The sequence below is a fragment of the Gallinula chloropus genome (genome assembly GCF_964237585.1).
Source record: "Gallinula chloropus genome assembly, chromosome: 1".
In the NCBI taxonomy this organism is placed as follows: domain Eukaryota; kingdom Metazoa; phylum Chordata; class Aves; order Gruiformes; family Rallidae; genus Gallinula; species Gallinula chloropus.
The window spans coordinates 205,868,090-205,884,844 of NC_140085.1; the positions used below are offsets into that span (position 1 = coordinate 205,868,090).

Genomic DNA, 16,755 nt, shown 5'->3' on the forward strand with positions numbered 1-16,755 from the left:
CAAAGAATGTAGAAGTGAGTTCTGGATCAATATATCTAAGCTCTGCCCCAAAAGAATAGAAGATAGTAGTTTTCTTGTGAAGGACTTGCAACACTCAGGAGACATGGACCACAATGATGTCATACTTGCTGAATTGCCATTTCATCTCACAGCAATGATTACTCTCAGTTTAAAAAATGCAAACCCAAAATTGCTAACCATATTTGGTCTTTTATGATAACTCTGTGTGTAGTACAGCTTTCTAACTGAATTTCATCTACTACAGAAAAATGCAGAGAAGATCCCGTCATACAAGTTTTTGCCTCTGATGTACCAGCTGGCTGCTCGGATGGGAACCAAGATGATGGGCGGTTTAGGATTTCATGGAGTTCTGAATAATGTAATTTATGCTTTTCTTAGCTAAAGATATTTCATTTGGCTTGGCAGTGCATACTTCTGAGCAGTATGTATCTTTGTGCAGTTGTAGCCAAACGCATGATGTCGGTCATAAAGGTGTATTAAAAATGAGTGATGCAAAATCATTGGGGGGGGGTGAGATATGGGATTTTTTTCCTTGCTGCTTAATTTATTTTCTTGTTGAATAAGAATAGCCTTATGCACGTATAGAAATATACTTTGAATATATATATATGTATATATACCTTGACTGTATATATATACCTTGAGTGTATATATATATATATACCTTGAGTGGCGTCCCCCAGGGCTCAGTCCTGGGTCCGGTCTTGTTCAACATCTTTATCAATGACCTTGATGAAGGGATTGGATGCTCCCTCTGTAAGTTTGCAGATGACACTAAACTGGGAGGAAGTGTTGATCTGCCTGAGGGTAGGGAGGCTCTTCAGAGGGATCTGAACAGACTGGACCGATGGGCTGAGACCAATGGGATGAAGTTTAACAAGGCCAAGTGTAGAGTGCTGCACATGGGACATAACAACCCCATGCAGCGCTACAGGCTTGGGAGAGACTGGCTGGAGAGCTGTCAGGCAGAGAAGGACCTGGGGGTGTTGGGTGACTGCAGGCTGAATATGAGCCAGCAGTGTGCCCAGGCAGCCAAGAAGGCCAATGGCATCTTGGCTTGTATCAAAAACAGTGTGGCCAGTAGTTCTGGGGAGGTGATTGTGCCCCTGTACTGGGCATTGGTGAGGCCACACCTTGAGTGTGCAGTTCTGGGCTCCTCACCATAAGAAGGACATTGAGGTCCTTGAGCAAGTGCAGAGAAGGGCAACCAGGCTGGTGAAGGGGCTGGAGGGCAAATCCTCTGAGGAGCGGCTGAGGGAGCTGGGGATGTTTAGCCTGGAGAAGAGGAGGCTGAGGGGAGACCTTATCACCACCTACAACTACCTGAAGGGAGGTTGTAGAGAGGTGGGCAATGGTCTCTTCAGCCAGGTGACAGGAGATAGGACAAGGGGAAATGGCACTAAGCTGTGCCAGGGCAGGTTTAGATTGGATATTAGAAAAAAATTTTTTACTGAAAGAGTTGTCAGGGCCTGGAACAGGCTGCCCAGGGAGGTGGTTGAGTCACCATCCCTGGATGTGTTCAAAAAAAGGGTTGATGAGGTACTTAGGGATCTGGTTCAGCTTAGGATGGGAATGGTTGGACTTGATGATCTTCAAAGGTCTCTTCCAACCTTGTGATTCTGTGATTCTGTGATAGTTGTGGAAATACCATCTAGTGTATTACATTTTATGTGTTGTTAGGAACCCTAGAAGCTCAAAAGAATTAATAATGTCAATTAAGTTATTTTTTTTTCTTCTGTACAGTTTTCAATAATGAGATTTTTTTGTTTTTTGTCTTCACAGCTAATGTCTAGAATTTCACTGGATCATCCACACCATACTTTGTTTATTATATTAGCACTGGCAAATGCGAACAAAGACGAAATCCTCACAAAACCAGACACAATAAGAAGAAATAAGTTAATTAAAAATGCACCGAAAGAAATCTCCCAGCTTGATGTGGTGACTGCAAAAAATCTATTCTACTAATCACATTCAGTCCTTTCATCTTGTTTAAAAATGAAAAAATAATTATGTCAGGACGTATTTTAATGTAGAGTTTGTTAGCTGACTTTTGTTAAGAAACAAAAAAAGGAGGACAAAATACCTTTAATAATAAAATCCCCTCCTTTTGTGCATGCATTCCTAATTATTATTGAAATAAGTAATTATGGGGTTGAACAAAGTGCAGTTAACATTTCCTGCAACAAATAGACCCAATTATTACAGAGAGTTTTGTGCTAAATGTCAGATGTGTGAGTCTGTAAAAGGCATTTTAGATGCAACAAAGACTTCAGCGGGTTTATTGTTAAAAATACATACTGATTTGAAGATTTTTTTTCTGCTTTGGGTAGTAACATCTGTTCTTCCCAAGTATTTACCCTGGTGAAGCATATCTTTTGTTCCTTTTTACAGTCATAATACGTTAAAAGCCATGGTGATGGGTAATGCTGAACTGTGCTAATATTATTGCTTAATTTTTGTTGCAACCTGTCTTTGGAATCATATCATATCTAGATTAATGCCCCCTTTCTCCCCATCACTGTAGGCTTGGCATGGTTGGGTTTTGTTACCTTCTTACCCCCACACTGATAGAATTTTTCATCACATTTTTGTGGGCCTTTTTTTTTTGCTTTTCTCTCAGATTTGTAGATCTTTTCTTGTCCCAGTCTTGGGAGTAGGATTATGCTAAACTCAGCTAAGTCTCAGAGTGAGGCATGAGAGGGAGTTGTGGTCACAGTTTTGCCTTTTGCACACAGGCTTTTCTTTCACTTGGGAGGAAACAACACAAACAGGAAGATTGTGGAAGAACATCCAAAACTGCCTGTCCCTTCTTCTGAAGAATTTTGCTCTTTACCTGGACAGATTGCTCCCTCTCCATCCCAAATAATATTTTTACTTTTCTTATTATCTCAGACAAGACAACACACAGTTTTTCTTCAAATTATTTCTGTTCATATCACAAAGGGCCATCCATTATTGCCATTTTCTCTGTTTGCATAGGACTTCTCTCAGCTGTGCTAATTTGACTCCGTGTTACAATGCATCTTTAATCTTACATGGCATAGTTTGCAAGATCTGACATTTGTATTCTGTTGGGGTTTTTAGGACAGAATGGAGGCTGCTAGCAATATAATCAGTATTGTAAGAAAAAGGAGAGCTCATATGGTTAGAGACATCGAGGCGCTTTGTGATGCTTACATCACGTTGGCAAATCTAGATGCTACTCCATGGAAATCTCAAAGAAGTAAGTCTTGGAAAAATCATTTTTTGTTTTTAATAATGAAGAGATACTTTATTTTCTTGGGTTAAAAATTGTAATACTAAATACTGCTGTTTAGTTAAAGGAAACACTCTGCTAGCACTGTGTATTTGTTTTTGTTAATCTAGAATTTGGCCTAGATTAAAAGTATAGTCACCACTTGCAAAGGTCTGACTTTCTGAGTACAAATCCTGTTGTCCTGTGGTCATCTTCCTCAGCCTGACAGAAGCATGCAGGATGTTTTGGGTCAGCTCTTTTCTGGTGAAATTTGATGTATGTTTATAGTTCTGAATTTAAAAATATGAATTCTTTTTAATTACAGGGGGAATAAGTATTCCAGCTGATCAACCGATTACTAAACTGAAGGACTTGAAGGATGTAGTTGTTCCTACCATGGAAATTAAGGTGACTGAAGTTGAAATAAATATACACTATAATTTCAAATCTTAGAATCATCTTCAGGCTTTTTTTAATGGCAGTCAGGGCACATACCTCTTTGTCAAACTCCCTGTGCTGAGGTCCCTCAGGCTATGTCTGTAAAGCCAAATAAAACAAGCTGAGGGAATGTTATATGCTGTTTGACTTCAGAGGCCAGAAATGGCCACCCATGCCAAATAGCATTTGTTGTGGGGCTCCTCTTGGCCCCAGATGTTGCTCATCTGTATGACTCAATTGTCCTTTTCTTTGCCTTTCTTCTTCCCCAGTACAATCTGTGTAAATTAATTGGAAGTCTGATGTAAGCAGCAGTTAGTGGTATTTCCTAACAGATGACTGAGTAGAGCTGCTTTGGGGTGTGAGGATACAGAGCATGGCTGAAGATGCACATCCTGTAGATTGTAACATTTTTAGGACTGTTGGTTGGGTCCGTTTGCAGCCTGACGTGAGCCTAGTGCTCCCCAATGCCATGTGAATGTTTTCTGGGGACAGTGCTAGTTGGGACAGGCTGAAACTGTGTCAGAGCTTGTTTGGTGGAAGTCTGAGCACCACATCTACCAGTGAGGTGAACAAGGAGGAATCAAATCACTCCTTTGCTGAGCATATTTAAGTAGCTTTTGTGGGTATTATCCTTATAGATGCTCGTAGTAATATTTAGCCTATAGCCTGCTAATGAGGTTTGCAAACAATTTATTACCACTTTCTCTGAATGAAAAGGAATTACCATTTATATTAAACTAATTTATAATTTCAGGTGGATCCCACAGGAAGATATGAAAATTTGGTGACAATAGTGTCTTTCAAGCCACAATTCCGTTTAGCAGGAGGCCTGAATCTGCCTAAAATAATAGATTGTGTAGGATCAGATGGTAAAGAAAGGAGGCAGCTGGTCAAGGTAGGTCCTGTCAGTTGTAATGATGTCTCAAGAGATCTGGCACATTGGAATTTTTTTTTAAGTTCTTGTGTCAGTTTTCTTACATTTTGCTTCTGTACTATGAGTGCAGTTCAGAGTTCAGTGACAGTTTTCTTTGTCCAGGGATGCTTTAATAAAGGCAATTACAAAGTAATAATAAATAACATCATAATAATACAATGCAATTGATAATGAAATATTTGGTAATAGTAATTATTTTGTAATTACTTTTCAACAGTGCATGCAATATGTGATAGTTTACCTGACAACTACCAGGCCTGCTGACTTGTGTGTTCATGGCTCAACTAGTGGCCAGGAGTGTAAAGCAAATAAAAGCCACCAGCATTTTGTGTTACCTACCTCCTGTTTTCCTTCTTCCCCATATAAAAAAAAATTACGATTCAGAGACAATCAAAAACATAACCATTGTCATACAGATCTCTAAGAAAAAGTTATTTATCTTTAAACTCCTGGAGAAGAGGAGGCTGAGGGGAGACTTTATCACCACCTACAACTACCTGAAGGGAGGTTGTAGAGAGGTGGGCGATGGTCTCTTCAACCAGGTGACAGAAGATAGAACAAGGGGAAATGGCATGAAGCTGTGCCAGGGCAGGGACAGATTGGACATTAGAAAAAAATTTTTTACTGAAAGAGTTGTCAGGGCCTGGAACAGGCTGCCCAGGGAGGTGGTTGAGTCACCTTCCCTGGGTGTGTTAAAAAACAGGGTAGATGAGGTACTTAGGGATATGGTTTAGCAGAGGATGGGAATGGTTGGACTCGATGATCTTCAAAGGTCTCTTCCAACCTTGTGATTCTGTGATTCTGTGAAACTCAGTTGATTTCACTCTGTCCTTGAATGTAAACGTTCAGCAGCTGCTGGGAGAATTTGGTTTTGCTGTTAAGTATGGGATGGTTTTGAATGCTTTCAAGGAATGGGTGACTCCTTCCATCTGCATCCACTAATTGGAACTGCAGTACCAACTGCCGCTGCCGCAGCTCTGTGCTGGGCTGCTAAACACTGTGAGTGAAGCATCTAGTTTAAAAAGGGAAGGGCACTGTAAGGCACGTAGGTGGACTGGAACCTTACTCAAATAACATTTGTAGTAAAAAAGAAGAAAAAGGTGATGATGTGAGTTAATGATGGCTGTGCTTAAGCATCTGAGCTCTGTTAGAAAGCCAAATACAGAGAAAAAACAATGGTTAATTGCATTTTGTTACAGGTGATTACTGTGGAAAAGTCATTTGTGTTTTGTGGAGTTTTAAAAATGACATTTTTAAGTTGTTGAACAAGAAATTAGATGCTGAAGAAAGTGTTCTTTAACTGCTTTTTCTGCTTATGCTTAAGGGGCGAGATGACCTGAGACAAGATGCTGTTATGCAGCAGGTTTTCCAGATGTGCAATACATTGCTCCAGCAAAACACTGAAACACGAAAGAGAAAATTAACTATCCGAAGATACAAGGTAACTCCAAACTGCTGCCACAGCAGGGGAATAAATGTTACTACTAAAACATATTTCCCCTTTCTCCTCTTTTTAACCCAAAGGCAATGTAGAAGGATATTTGTGCATGTGTTATTAAACCAGTCCTGCTCCTTCAGGTATGGCATAAAGATTTAATGCAATTATTATGATTACAATGATTATTACAATTCCATTTTTTCCCAAATCCTAAAAAAAATCTGTTGCCCAACATACATTTAAATACTTTTCAAAGCTTTCTTTATGTGAACTTGAAAAGAAATTGTCGTGGGCTGTCTTTGAACTGGAAGATGGCAGTCGTTAGACTTGAGAATATGAGGTCTTTATTAATTCTCATTAATTTCAGTCTTGTGATATTTCTGATTTAATTAATAATTCATTTCAGTCTTGCGGTATCCTTACAATTGAATCCCATCTAGGTTCTGTTCATGCAGAATTTCAACTGCAAGACTGTTTTTCTTGGAGTTGGCAATACAGGAATAAATTCTTGTGAATGCAGAAAATGTATTTGAACAGGAGCTTTCCTCTCCTCCTCCTTTCTTATGTACTTGGGTTTCTAGTAATAGCTGTGAAGGTGACCTCAGAATAAGTACTCTTTATGTAAAAGTTCTTATCTTTGACAAATGAGAAATGTGCACTCCAGGATCTCCAGAGGAGATGACCTGAATTGCCAGCATAGTTGCTTGGATTCACAGGTGGAGGTAGAGACATAATTTTTTTAATAATTTTCAAAGAAGACTCAGGTTTTTATGTGTGTAAAATGAATGACAGCAGGGAAAAAGAGAATGGGGGCTGCACTATGAGATAAAGAGACTTTCATAAGAAAAGAAAATTGAAGGAAGCAGGCAGTAGCTATTTCTCTGAGGAGAGGGGATCGTTTATTCCAGCCAGTTCTGTGCTGCAGCAATTGAGGTAACTATTACATCCAGTTATGAAGTGAGAAACTCTTCCCTGGGGTGGGAAGCAGACTCAGACAAGCCTCATGTGTTCATGCAGCCACCCTGTGTTTGTTCCAGGTCTTAATTTTTCCGTGCAGTTCGCACAGTGTTTGTATTACCCCGTTAGCACGTAGTGAGCTGTTGGCAGTCACGGGTCATCTAGAGTACCGAGCACAATCACAAAGTCATACCAGAGTATGCAGCAGAAGGTTCTCTGGGCTAGGAGAAAAATTGCAAGTGTTTGTTAGAAAAACCTCAAGTGTGTTTTATATCCACAGATACATATGTATGTGAAACATAGATTGTGGTCAGCTCTGTGGTTTGGTCTTTTGTCTTCTTAAAGAAGCACAAATAACCACCCATGCTCTGGAGCGTGCAGGCTCCTAGCAGGCTCATAGCAGTGTGTGTATAACCCTGCCCCGTGGCTTTGTTTTCACAGGTGGTTCCCCTTTCCCAGAGGAGCGGTGTTCTTGAGTGGTGCTCAGGAACTACTCCCATCGGGGAGTTTCTTGTGAATGTGGAAGAGGGAGCTCACAAGAGATACAGGCCAAAGGATTACTCCAGTAATGAGTGTCAGAAAATAATGGTGGTGAGTCAAAACAGCTAAAAAACCCAAATAGCTAGCTCATATTCTCTACTGGGGGGGGGAGGATTTTATGGAATATATATAATATATGGAATTTATATAATAATGAATATGACCAGTGGTGAGGAGTATCATTACAGAGACCCAACAGAGTCAGCATAAAGTTATCTTAGAGAATTAACTTATATTTGTTGTGTTTCTCATTGCATTGAAAAAACGTTTTATTTTCATGAATAACCCAAAATTCAAAATACTAGCCCTTGAAAATAAAAGTGTGATTTTAGAATGCAGCTGAGAGTATAAGAATGTCTTAATTGCTGTAAGGCAGTGTGAAGGGGTCTGGCTGCTCTGCCACTGGGACAGATGTGTACTCTGCCCCCTGCAGCGAGCTAAGCTGAAAGAAGATCAACTTTCTTTTAAACTGGCAAAAAAAATACCTGGAGGTTTCTCTCTTCTGGTGATAGGTAGCTGCTGGGTGGATTCAGCTGATCTAGTTTAGTTCCACAAACCACCTCACCGTAGGTTTAGAAAATAGCAGGCAGTTTTGCCTGTTACTTTCTATAGCTGTAATAGTGCAAGAAGTTATTTCCTTTCAAATCTGTATAATATTAACAGGATAAAAGTATGTTTAATTTTGGCTTTGTGCAGCTTTTGCATGTGAACAAGTGAGAGTGACCTGAAGCCATCAGATAAGCAAAGGTACCAGAACGGTGTCATAGGAAGTATCTCCCAACAAGATGCATTTACCTCGGTGTGCCTTGAAAACATGCACCTGCTGAGCCAGAAAGATGGGAGCATGTTTTTCACATGTGGCCCAGGAGTTTTGCATGAAAATGTAATTGTTTAGTAAAACAGGATAAGTGCCTTACTGATTGTTGTAAAATAGAAAAGACATGAAGTCACAGCTCAACAGCACCGGATGGAGGGGAGAGGGGAAGAAAGCAGGAGTGTGTTTCAAATGAAGAGGTCATTTTACTTTCAGAGTAGTCATGGGAAAACATTTCTTATGTGTTTAAAGGATGCACAGAAGAAGCATTCTGAGGAGAAATACAACATCTTCATGAAAGTCTGTGAGCACTTCCAGCCTGTGTTCCGTTATTTCTGCATGGAGAAGTTCCTGGATCCAGCCGTGTGGTTTGAGAAACGCCTGGCGTACACTCGCAGCGTGGCTACATCTTCTATAGGTATTACAGAGGATGACTAACATTAGCTTTTCAGATGATGTAAACAAAGAGTTTATACCATGTCAGAGGTAATGGCTTTTCTGCTTCTGTCATGAGTCAGAAAAGGGACAGTAAGGGGCCAAAAATGCCAGCCATATCACCGGCATTAGTTGTGTAATTAAGATGTCTGAAATGTCCCCAGCTCCCCCTGCCCCTTCGCAGCAGCAGGACAGAAGAAAACGCTCTGTGTCTTTCAGGTTGTGGTTTGTGGGGGGGATCAGTTTTTAGCTGACTAATTCTGTTGTTTTGATTTAACATTTATTCATCACATCTGTAACCTCAAATGGTTTAACTGAGATGAAAGGCTTATTCACTCTGTTTGTACTGGCATTGTGAGCCAGGGCCAAAATGCTGTTTTAAGCTTTGGCACTTCCCCTTTGATTTTTCTGCCTTGATAAGGAAATACATGTGCTTAGATTGTGGATTTCCTTTGGATGACTCTGTTCTGTATTGAGTCTCTGGAAGACATTACATAGCAGATTGCATACGTTGCAGGAGATCCTATTTTAGATGTTAATGTGTTGTTCATACACCTCCTTTTTCTCTGGGGGAAAACAAAACTAAATCTTCAGTTTAGCAGATCTCAAATCCTAGATTTTTGTAGGAAAGAGTACTGCTATCCATGTCTGCCAGCTAATGGAAAACCAGCAACAGGTGTAAAATGCAGCAAGGGAGGTTTTGTTTGGAGGGGTTCTGCATTTACGGACAGTAAAGCACTGGAACAGGCTTATGGGGGAAGCTCCTATATTAGTATCACTGGAGATTTTAAAACTGACTTCAGCAAGAATCACTCAGGAACAAATGCCTGACTGAATTGTGGACTGCATTATGTCCAGTCCTGCTTTGGAGTGGGTTAAAAGGTTTTCTTAAAAATAGTAGTAATAACAAACCCTAGGGTTTCATGTGCTTGCTTTTTTTTCCTTTTTTTTTTTTTTTCCTAAAGCTGTGAGATTGTTTGGTTAACCAACCTTCAGAGAGAAACAGGCAAGAACTCTGCTGTAGATAAAGCAATATACATTCATACAAGAACAACCTGCTTGGAATTGCATTCAGTTAACCATGTCTTTTTGGAATGGCACTTGCTCTTCACTGGAGTGATACTGACACACGGGGAAAGAAGTAGTCTCACTTTTAATTTGATTACACGTGTTACACTGACAATCTTCTCTCTGTTAAATTTTCCCTGGTTTTTATGGCATGTAAATATGTTTTCATCGCTTTACCTTTTCCTTTAGTTGGCTACATACTTGGGCTTGGAGACAGACACGTTCAGAATATCCTGATAGACGAACAGACTGCAGAACTAGTGCATATAGATCTGGGTAAGTGGGACAGACAAGAGAACCTGCATTTTTCTTTACTTGAGTGTTTTTTAAAACGTTTATGATCCTCTCACTTAGGTGTTGCTTTCGAGCAAGGTAAAATCCTCCCCACACCAGAGACTGTTCCGTTTAGATTAACCAGGGACATTGTGGATGGAATGGGCATTACTGGCGTGGAGGGAGTCTTCAGAAGGTGAGTGCTCCTGCATTGCATAGGGGTAAGGAGGCAGCAGAGTACTTTGGCATTATGATTGTTACATAGTTCTGATGCGTGAGAGGAGCCTGAGATTTATGCTGACAGTATCCAAACATAAATGCTGCCCTCTAACTCATACACCATTATTTATATAAGCAGTTACAAGTTATTGTTGCCCAGCCTTACATATTCCTTGCTAACTCCTGGGTTATTGTTGTGCTCCTGTGGAATTCCAGGATGACTCGGTGCTTCCAGAAGCTCCCCAGCTCAATGTCATCCCTTGATTTAGACTGTTGATACTTTTTTTCCTTCAGAAGTATGCCTTTCTTTCAGAGTTGTGCTATATAGCAGGAGCTGTTAAGTTCCATCAAACCATTTTGTTCAGTCTCCTCTTTCTGTTCAGTTTTGTCTAAGTAACTTACAGTCTTTTTCCTCTTTTGCATCATGTATTTCATATCACTTGCCAAGTGCAAGCTATAAACCCCACAACAGATTTGAGCTGCAAAACATGGAAACCCCAAAAGGGCTGAGTTCCTCTCAGTGTCCATCCTACCTTCCATGAGTGATCCAAGAGAGTCCTAAAAAGCAGACAGTTCCCTCATTCAAGACTTTCCATTATGTTCATGAACGTAGTGCTTGCAACCCCCAAATTTCATGTCTTTAACAAAGTTGATAGCATAGGCTTTGCCTTTGCAAGGTAGCAATTGCCGTTAAGAAGTAGTTCTGTACATACCTTTGTAGGACAAAGGAACAGCCTCTGCCACTTCTTTTCTAAAGATGATGCTGTCAAATCCAGTTTTGTGTCACTTCTGAAACCTCTGCCCCATGATACAGAAAAAATAGGAATTGTTTGGCTCCAGCTGGAGGGAATGTGATGAAAAAGATGCCAGTGCAGGTCTTGTTTGTGGCTCAGCCAGGCCGAGTTTATTAGCAGTATAGCTGTAAGTGCATAAGCAAGTCATCTCAGGAATGGGTGTGACTGTTAATTTCTATATTTTACCTCATTGGAGAGATTTCAGAAATAGCTTCCTGTCTGGCTGCTGGATCTGCTCATTTCACGTGAAGGAATCCAGTATCTCCAATGTGTTGCCGAGTGCCCCAGCCACCGGCATTTTCATCCAGCCCAGCAATTCTGGCGCCGTGGCATACCTCAACCATCAGCATTCACTAGTGGATAATTCTGTGCACAGAAACTTTTCAGGCAGTGGAAGAGGCGATCTCCTTCCTTCCCACAGGGAATACAGCCAGAGAGCTACCCTGTCTCCCTCTGGTCTTACAACTCTGAATGTCTCCATTTACTTTTTTCCAAAACAGACATTTCAGAGAGGCTACTCCTATGTTAAAAATTCACCATTAAGAAGGGTACAGATACCATTATTTAAATGATGAAAATACAATTGCATTTTACCAAAAAGAACCTGAAAACAAACTGAAATATCCTCCAGGTGCTGTGAGAAAACAATGGCTGTTATGCGAAATTCTCAGGAGGCATTGCTGACTATTGTAGAGGTAAGCGGGTTCTGATAGTAACCTGACGGAGTGTCTTCGCTTTCCTGTCTTTGTCTCAGCACGCAGCACTGTACCAAATACTCGGGGAGGGGTTTTGTTCAGTGTGAATGTAGCAGTGTTGGCCAGATGGCATTAATTCATGTAATCTTGAATAAAATCAGACCAGTTTGCATTTCCTGGGGGAACTGTTCGTCTCAGGCACGTGCATCTTCCCTCTTCAGGATCACAGAATCACAAGGTTGGAAGAGACCTTTGAAGATCATCAAGTCCAACCATTCCTATCCTAAGCTGAACCATATCCCTAAGTACCTCATCTACCCTTTTTTTTTAACACATCCAGGGATGGTGACTCAACCACCTCCCTGGGCAGCCTGTTCCAGGCCCAGACAACTCTTTCAGTAAAAAAATTTTTTCTAAAACTAATCTAAACCTGCCCTGGCACAGCTTCATGCCATTTCTCCTTGTTCTATCTTCTGTCACCTGGCTGAGAGACCATCGCCCTCCGCTCTACAACTTCCCTGCAGGTAGTTGTAGGTGGTGATAAGGTCTCTCCTCAGCCTCCTCTTCTCCAAGCTAAACAGACCCAGCTCCCTCAGCCGCTCCTCATAGGATTTGCCCTCCAGCCCCTTCACCAGCCTGGTTGCCCTTCTCTGCACTTGCTCAAAGACCTTAATATCCTTTTTATGGTGGGGAGCCCAGAACTGGACACAGTACTCGAGGTGTGGCCTCACCAATGTCGAGTACAGGGGCGCAGTTACCTCCCCAGACCTACTGGCCACACTGTTTTTGATACAAGCCAAGATGCCATTGGCCTTCTTGGCTGCCTGGGCACACTGCTGGTTCATATTCAGCCTGCAGTCAACCAACACCGCCAGGTCCTTCTCTTCCTGACAGCTCTTCAGCCAGTCTCCCCCAAGCCTGTAGCGCTGCATGGGGTTGTTACGTCCCATGTGCAGCACTCTACACTTGGCCTTGTTAAACTTCATCCCATGGGTCTCAGCCCATCGGTCCAGTCTGTTCAGATCCCTCTGAAGAGCCTCCCTACCTTCAGGCAGATCAACACTTCCTCCTAGTTTAGTGTCACCTGCAAACTTACTGAGGGAGCATTCAATCCCTCAATCGAAGGGATCAACACGCTTGTGGCCATAGTGCAAGGTTCCTATCTGGAGTAGCGCTCTTTGCATAGGTCACAGAGATGAGAATGAGAGTAATTTTTAAAAGCAGCTCATATCATTAAAAACTAATGATGCTATTTAGTGCCTAGAAGCATATTAAAAAATGACCTCCTCAAGGCTGAGATGCGACTGGATGGCAAAACTGGGTATGAATGATGCAATTTAGCCCAATTCTATTTAATTGTAAAAAACCCCAATCTCCTAATATTGCAATTAGCCCGAGCATTACCAACAGAGTGTTTCTTTCCTGCTCAGGCACTAAACTGGCTGTAATTACATGTAAATCAAGTAGAGATTTGTTTACGGTGCAGGTGCTGCTCTACGATCCTCTCTTCGACTGGACCATGAACCCCTTGAAAGCGCTGTATTTGCAGCAGAGACCAGAGGATGAGGCTGACATGAGCTCTACACTCAGTGCTGATCCACAAGAATGTAAAAGAAAAGCCAGGTGCCAGGTTTATTTCTTCTCATCCGCGTGCTGCACTTTGGCCGCGGTCTTGCCGGTTTTCTTCTGAAGGCTGCTCATGTTGTTTGGGTTCTGTGTAACGCACCCGTTTCCCTCCTTCTGTTCTGCCAGCAGCGATGACCAGAGTTTTAACAAAGTGGCTGAGCGTGTTCTGATGAGACTTCAGGAGAAGCTGAAAGGTGTCGAGGAGGGAACAGTGCTCAGTGTGGGAGGGCAGGTGAACCTCCTCATACAGCAGGCCATGGACCCTAAAAATCTGAGCCGACTCTTTCCCGGATGGAAACCCTGGGTGTGACTTGGAAGGATCCAGCACATTTTTAGGAGAAACATATGTTTTATTCCAGCAAGTGTCTTAACATTTCAAAGTGGTCTTTCACAGCCAGGCAGGCTTGCTCACAGTAGTGTTAGGTGGGTGTCTGGGGGCTTCTTTCAGTACCCTGTTACCGAGAAAACATCGTCTGTCCCCTGACATTCACCAGACGGTGTGAAGCACCCAGCAGCGCTGTGCTGTTCCCTGGGGCCTGCAGGGACTTTCCCTTGGGCATACCTTGGGCATGCTGCTCCTACAGACTTGTCACCTTGGTGTGTATGTTACACAATCAGAGCCGTGTATGGAGCAATTCTGTACGGTCACATCCCTGTGCGGAATGGATGATCTGAGAACCAGGAGTCGTGAATTCACTACCTGAAGTGCATTTCAAAAGGGGAGTATACTTAAAGATAATGTACAGTGAATGTAAAAGAAACCCACAGGACCTCAAGTTTCATAAATAGAGGGTTCTTGGGTTTCAGCTTAGTTAAATGGGCACTTCTTTAAGTAGGTGCAGACTTATAGCCCAGTATAATACAGCTGCTTTTTTTCCTGTTGTAAACAAAATTATATTGGTACTTTCATACCATTAATAGCACACTGCAATTTAAAATATTTAGCTTTTCTAGGTCTGACTTCTCTGACAAAATAGACTGACTATACCATGAAGCTTAGCATTCCCGATATACCTCTAAAGCAGAGTCCTCCTTATCTGCAATAAATACCTGTCAGAAACTCTGACTTTCTGTTTTGAGCACAAAAATCTCATTCTGTAAAACAGAAGTTTTACAAAGGTTGCTCCTTCTGAAAGACCTATTGTAACTGGATAGTCAGTGAGCACAGATAGTAGGAGAATCCCCTGAAGCTATAACTGATAAATCTTCCCAGGTCAAAATATTTTAAAATATTAATACAATTTACTTTGCTCTCAGGTGAGCTTAGTTTACCCTTTATGCATTTTTATGGCAGTACAAGTGAAGAATTTCTGTTCTAATTAGCATTTCACTGATTTTTATTTGTACAGTTATCCACAGTTTTTGTGCTGTGTCTTTGTTTTATAAGTTAATGTCAGCATGGCAAGATGAGTCTTTTGTATTATGTTTTCATGAAGCCGACATAAATTTCTGTTGATCCTTAGAACCAAAAGCGCGTCCTGGCCTTTCTGTGGGTTAGAGCTCTCCTCCAGGGATACACTGGTTTGTGCTCTGAAAATGAAGCTTCACTGACAAGAGCACACACTCTGCATATGAAACTTAAATGACACTTAGGGAAGGGAGGAAAGTCCTACCAGGCAATTACAGGTAGGAAAAGACTAAACAAATGCATGTAAAGAATGTTTCTGTTTAAACACAGACTTCAAATCTGGAAACTTTTCCTGTGCCTCTCAGAGAGGAAGTTCTGTAGGCATTTTTGGGTTTAGTTAGTACTAGAACTGTAGTGATCATATAGTTGCATAAAAGCACTTGGCAGATCCTGTCCTTCATGAGCTGCTGATGCTTCACTTGACAAGGAATATTTTCATCATGCTGGGCTGCTGTTCAGGTTTTTTACTTCCAGCAAACAGTGAAACATTAATATTAATGAGACTGCCTCCTGAAAGTCTGACTTCAGAGGAAATAATTTGATTATTCCCCTGCAGTGCCGTTAACTTGGTGTTTAGTGTCTCCACATCTCCAATGTCTATACATTTTCATTGCCCACGCTGAATGAAACGCACATAAAAATGCACATAGATGCTGTAAATGTAATTGAAACCTGCTGGCCTTATTTGTAAGCTCCTGTAGCAGTGAACCACCAGTTAGCTGATGAAAATATGGGAACAGTTTGAATTATTAGCTACCCTTAGAGTCTCCAAAACACTGTGAAAATCCATGTGACACAATCCTGTTACTATGAGATCGGAGTTCAGCCAGTGTAGCATTCCTGAGGTAACTGTCATCTCTGCACAGCCGCCTGTAGGCAAGGAGTAACCACCAGAGACTGCTGGCATTTTATTCCAGTAATGTCTTCATTTTTAAAGAATAGTCAAAATTAGCAAGGGAGTGGTGTGCTACAGTGTATCATCTGTAGATAAATGCTTTCCCCTGTGAAGCTAGAAAAACAAAACCTGGATGGAAAGGCTGGTTTTGTCACGAACGCTACTGCTGCTGGGAAGGTGGCTTAGTGTCTGAGGGCCTCATGTACTGGCATAGTGAGCTAGAAATCAGAGTCAAAGAATGTGGTTGGTTGGAAGAGACCTTTAAAGGTCATCTATTCCAACCCCCTGCAGTAAGCAGGGAAGGTGCTCTTTACCTATGTGAGATAAGTTGGCTCTAGCAATGAAGTTTTGGGGTTGGGGGTGAGGGGTTAATGCATCTTAGTAATGTTAAACTTTTACATTTAGAAAAGAGAATTTCTAAGAAAAATGAGCCTGTGATCTGCAGTCATGGGGATGAGTTCATAAACAAGCAGCAGTGTATTTATTTGAAATCAACTCTTTCTGGTGAAACGTCTGTTGGAGAAACGGCCTCAGGAGTACGAACTGTAAAAAGGTGAAGTGTTAAAAGTTATGTGTAAACCAACTGGAATTACATACCTTGGCTAAATGTTCCATCAGAAAGGTGCTCTGTCCCTTGAAAAGGAATCAGATTAAAGGGGCCACCAGATCTGAAAACCTGTGGTTTTCTTACAGACAAAACCACACAAAAATAATTTTCTCAGTAACTATGAATTAATTACTTCACTGTTAAGTTACTCTTGAGTTTATAAAAAGTGTTCACTACTTCTAAACGGTTTTGAGTGCCCTAAAGTGTTAGGCTTCATGTTTTCAGGGGATTATGCACTCTATCACACACTGTTACTAATTATACTCTTCATCAATATTGTTGTCCCCTACCTGCACAAGTGGAAATGTTTCAGCGACAAAGGGTCAATAAAGGCACCTTCATAAGCAGGCTATTC

The 16,755-nt window shown here is 41.4% G+C and overlaps 1 protein-coding gene across 1 annotated transcript in view; it reads left to right on the plus strand.

Annotated features, from left to right (window-relative positions):
• The window catches only part of ATM (ATM serine/threonine kinase), a 64,939-nt gene extending 49,984 nt beyond the window's left edge, over positions 1-14,955 (plus strand). The window contains exons 50-62 of the mRNA XM_084279086.1: positions 266-379; positions 1,804-1,962; positions 3,109-3,247; positions 3,585-3,667; positions 4,452-4,592; positions 5,956-6,072; positions 7,468-7,617; positions 8,633-8,798; positions 10,073-10,159; positions 10,238-10,352; positions 11,801-11,864; positions 13,351-13,487; positions 13,617-14,955. Of these exons, the coding sequence (XP_084135212.1) occupies positions 266-379; positions 1,804-1,962; positions 3,109-3,247; positions 3,585-3,667; positions 4,452-4,592; positions 5,956-6,072; positions 7,468-7,617; positions 8,633-8,798; positions 10,073-10,159; positions 10,238-10,352; positions 11,801-11,864; positions 13,351-13,487; positions 13,617-13,800 (1,656 nt within the window). The 3' untranslated portion in view covers positions 13,801-14,955. The remainder of the gene's footprint in view (positions 1-265; positions 380-1,803; positions 1,963-3,108; positions 3,248-3,584; positions 3,668-4,451; positions 4,593-5,955; positions 6,073-7,467; positions 7,618-8,632; positions 8,799-10,072; positions 10,160-10,237; positions 10,353-11,800; positions 11,865-13,350; positions 13,488-13,616) is intronic.
• Positions 14,956-16,755: the final 1,800 nt, after the last annotated feature.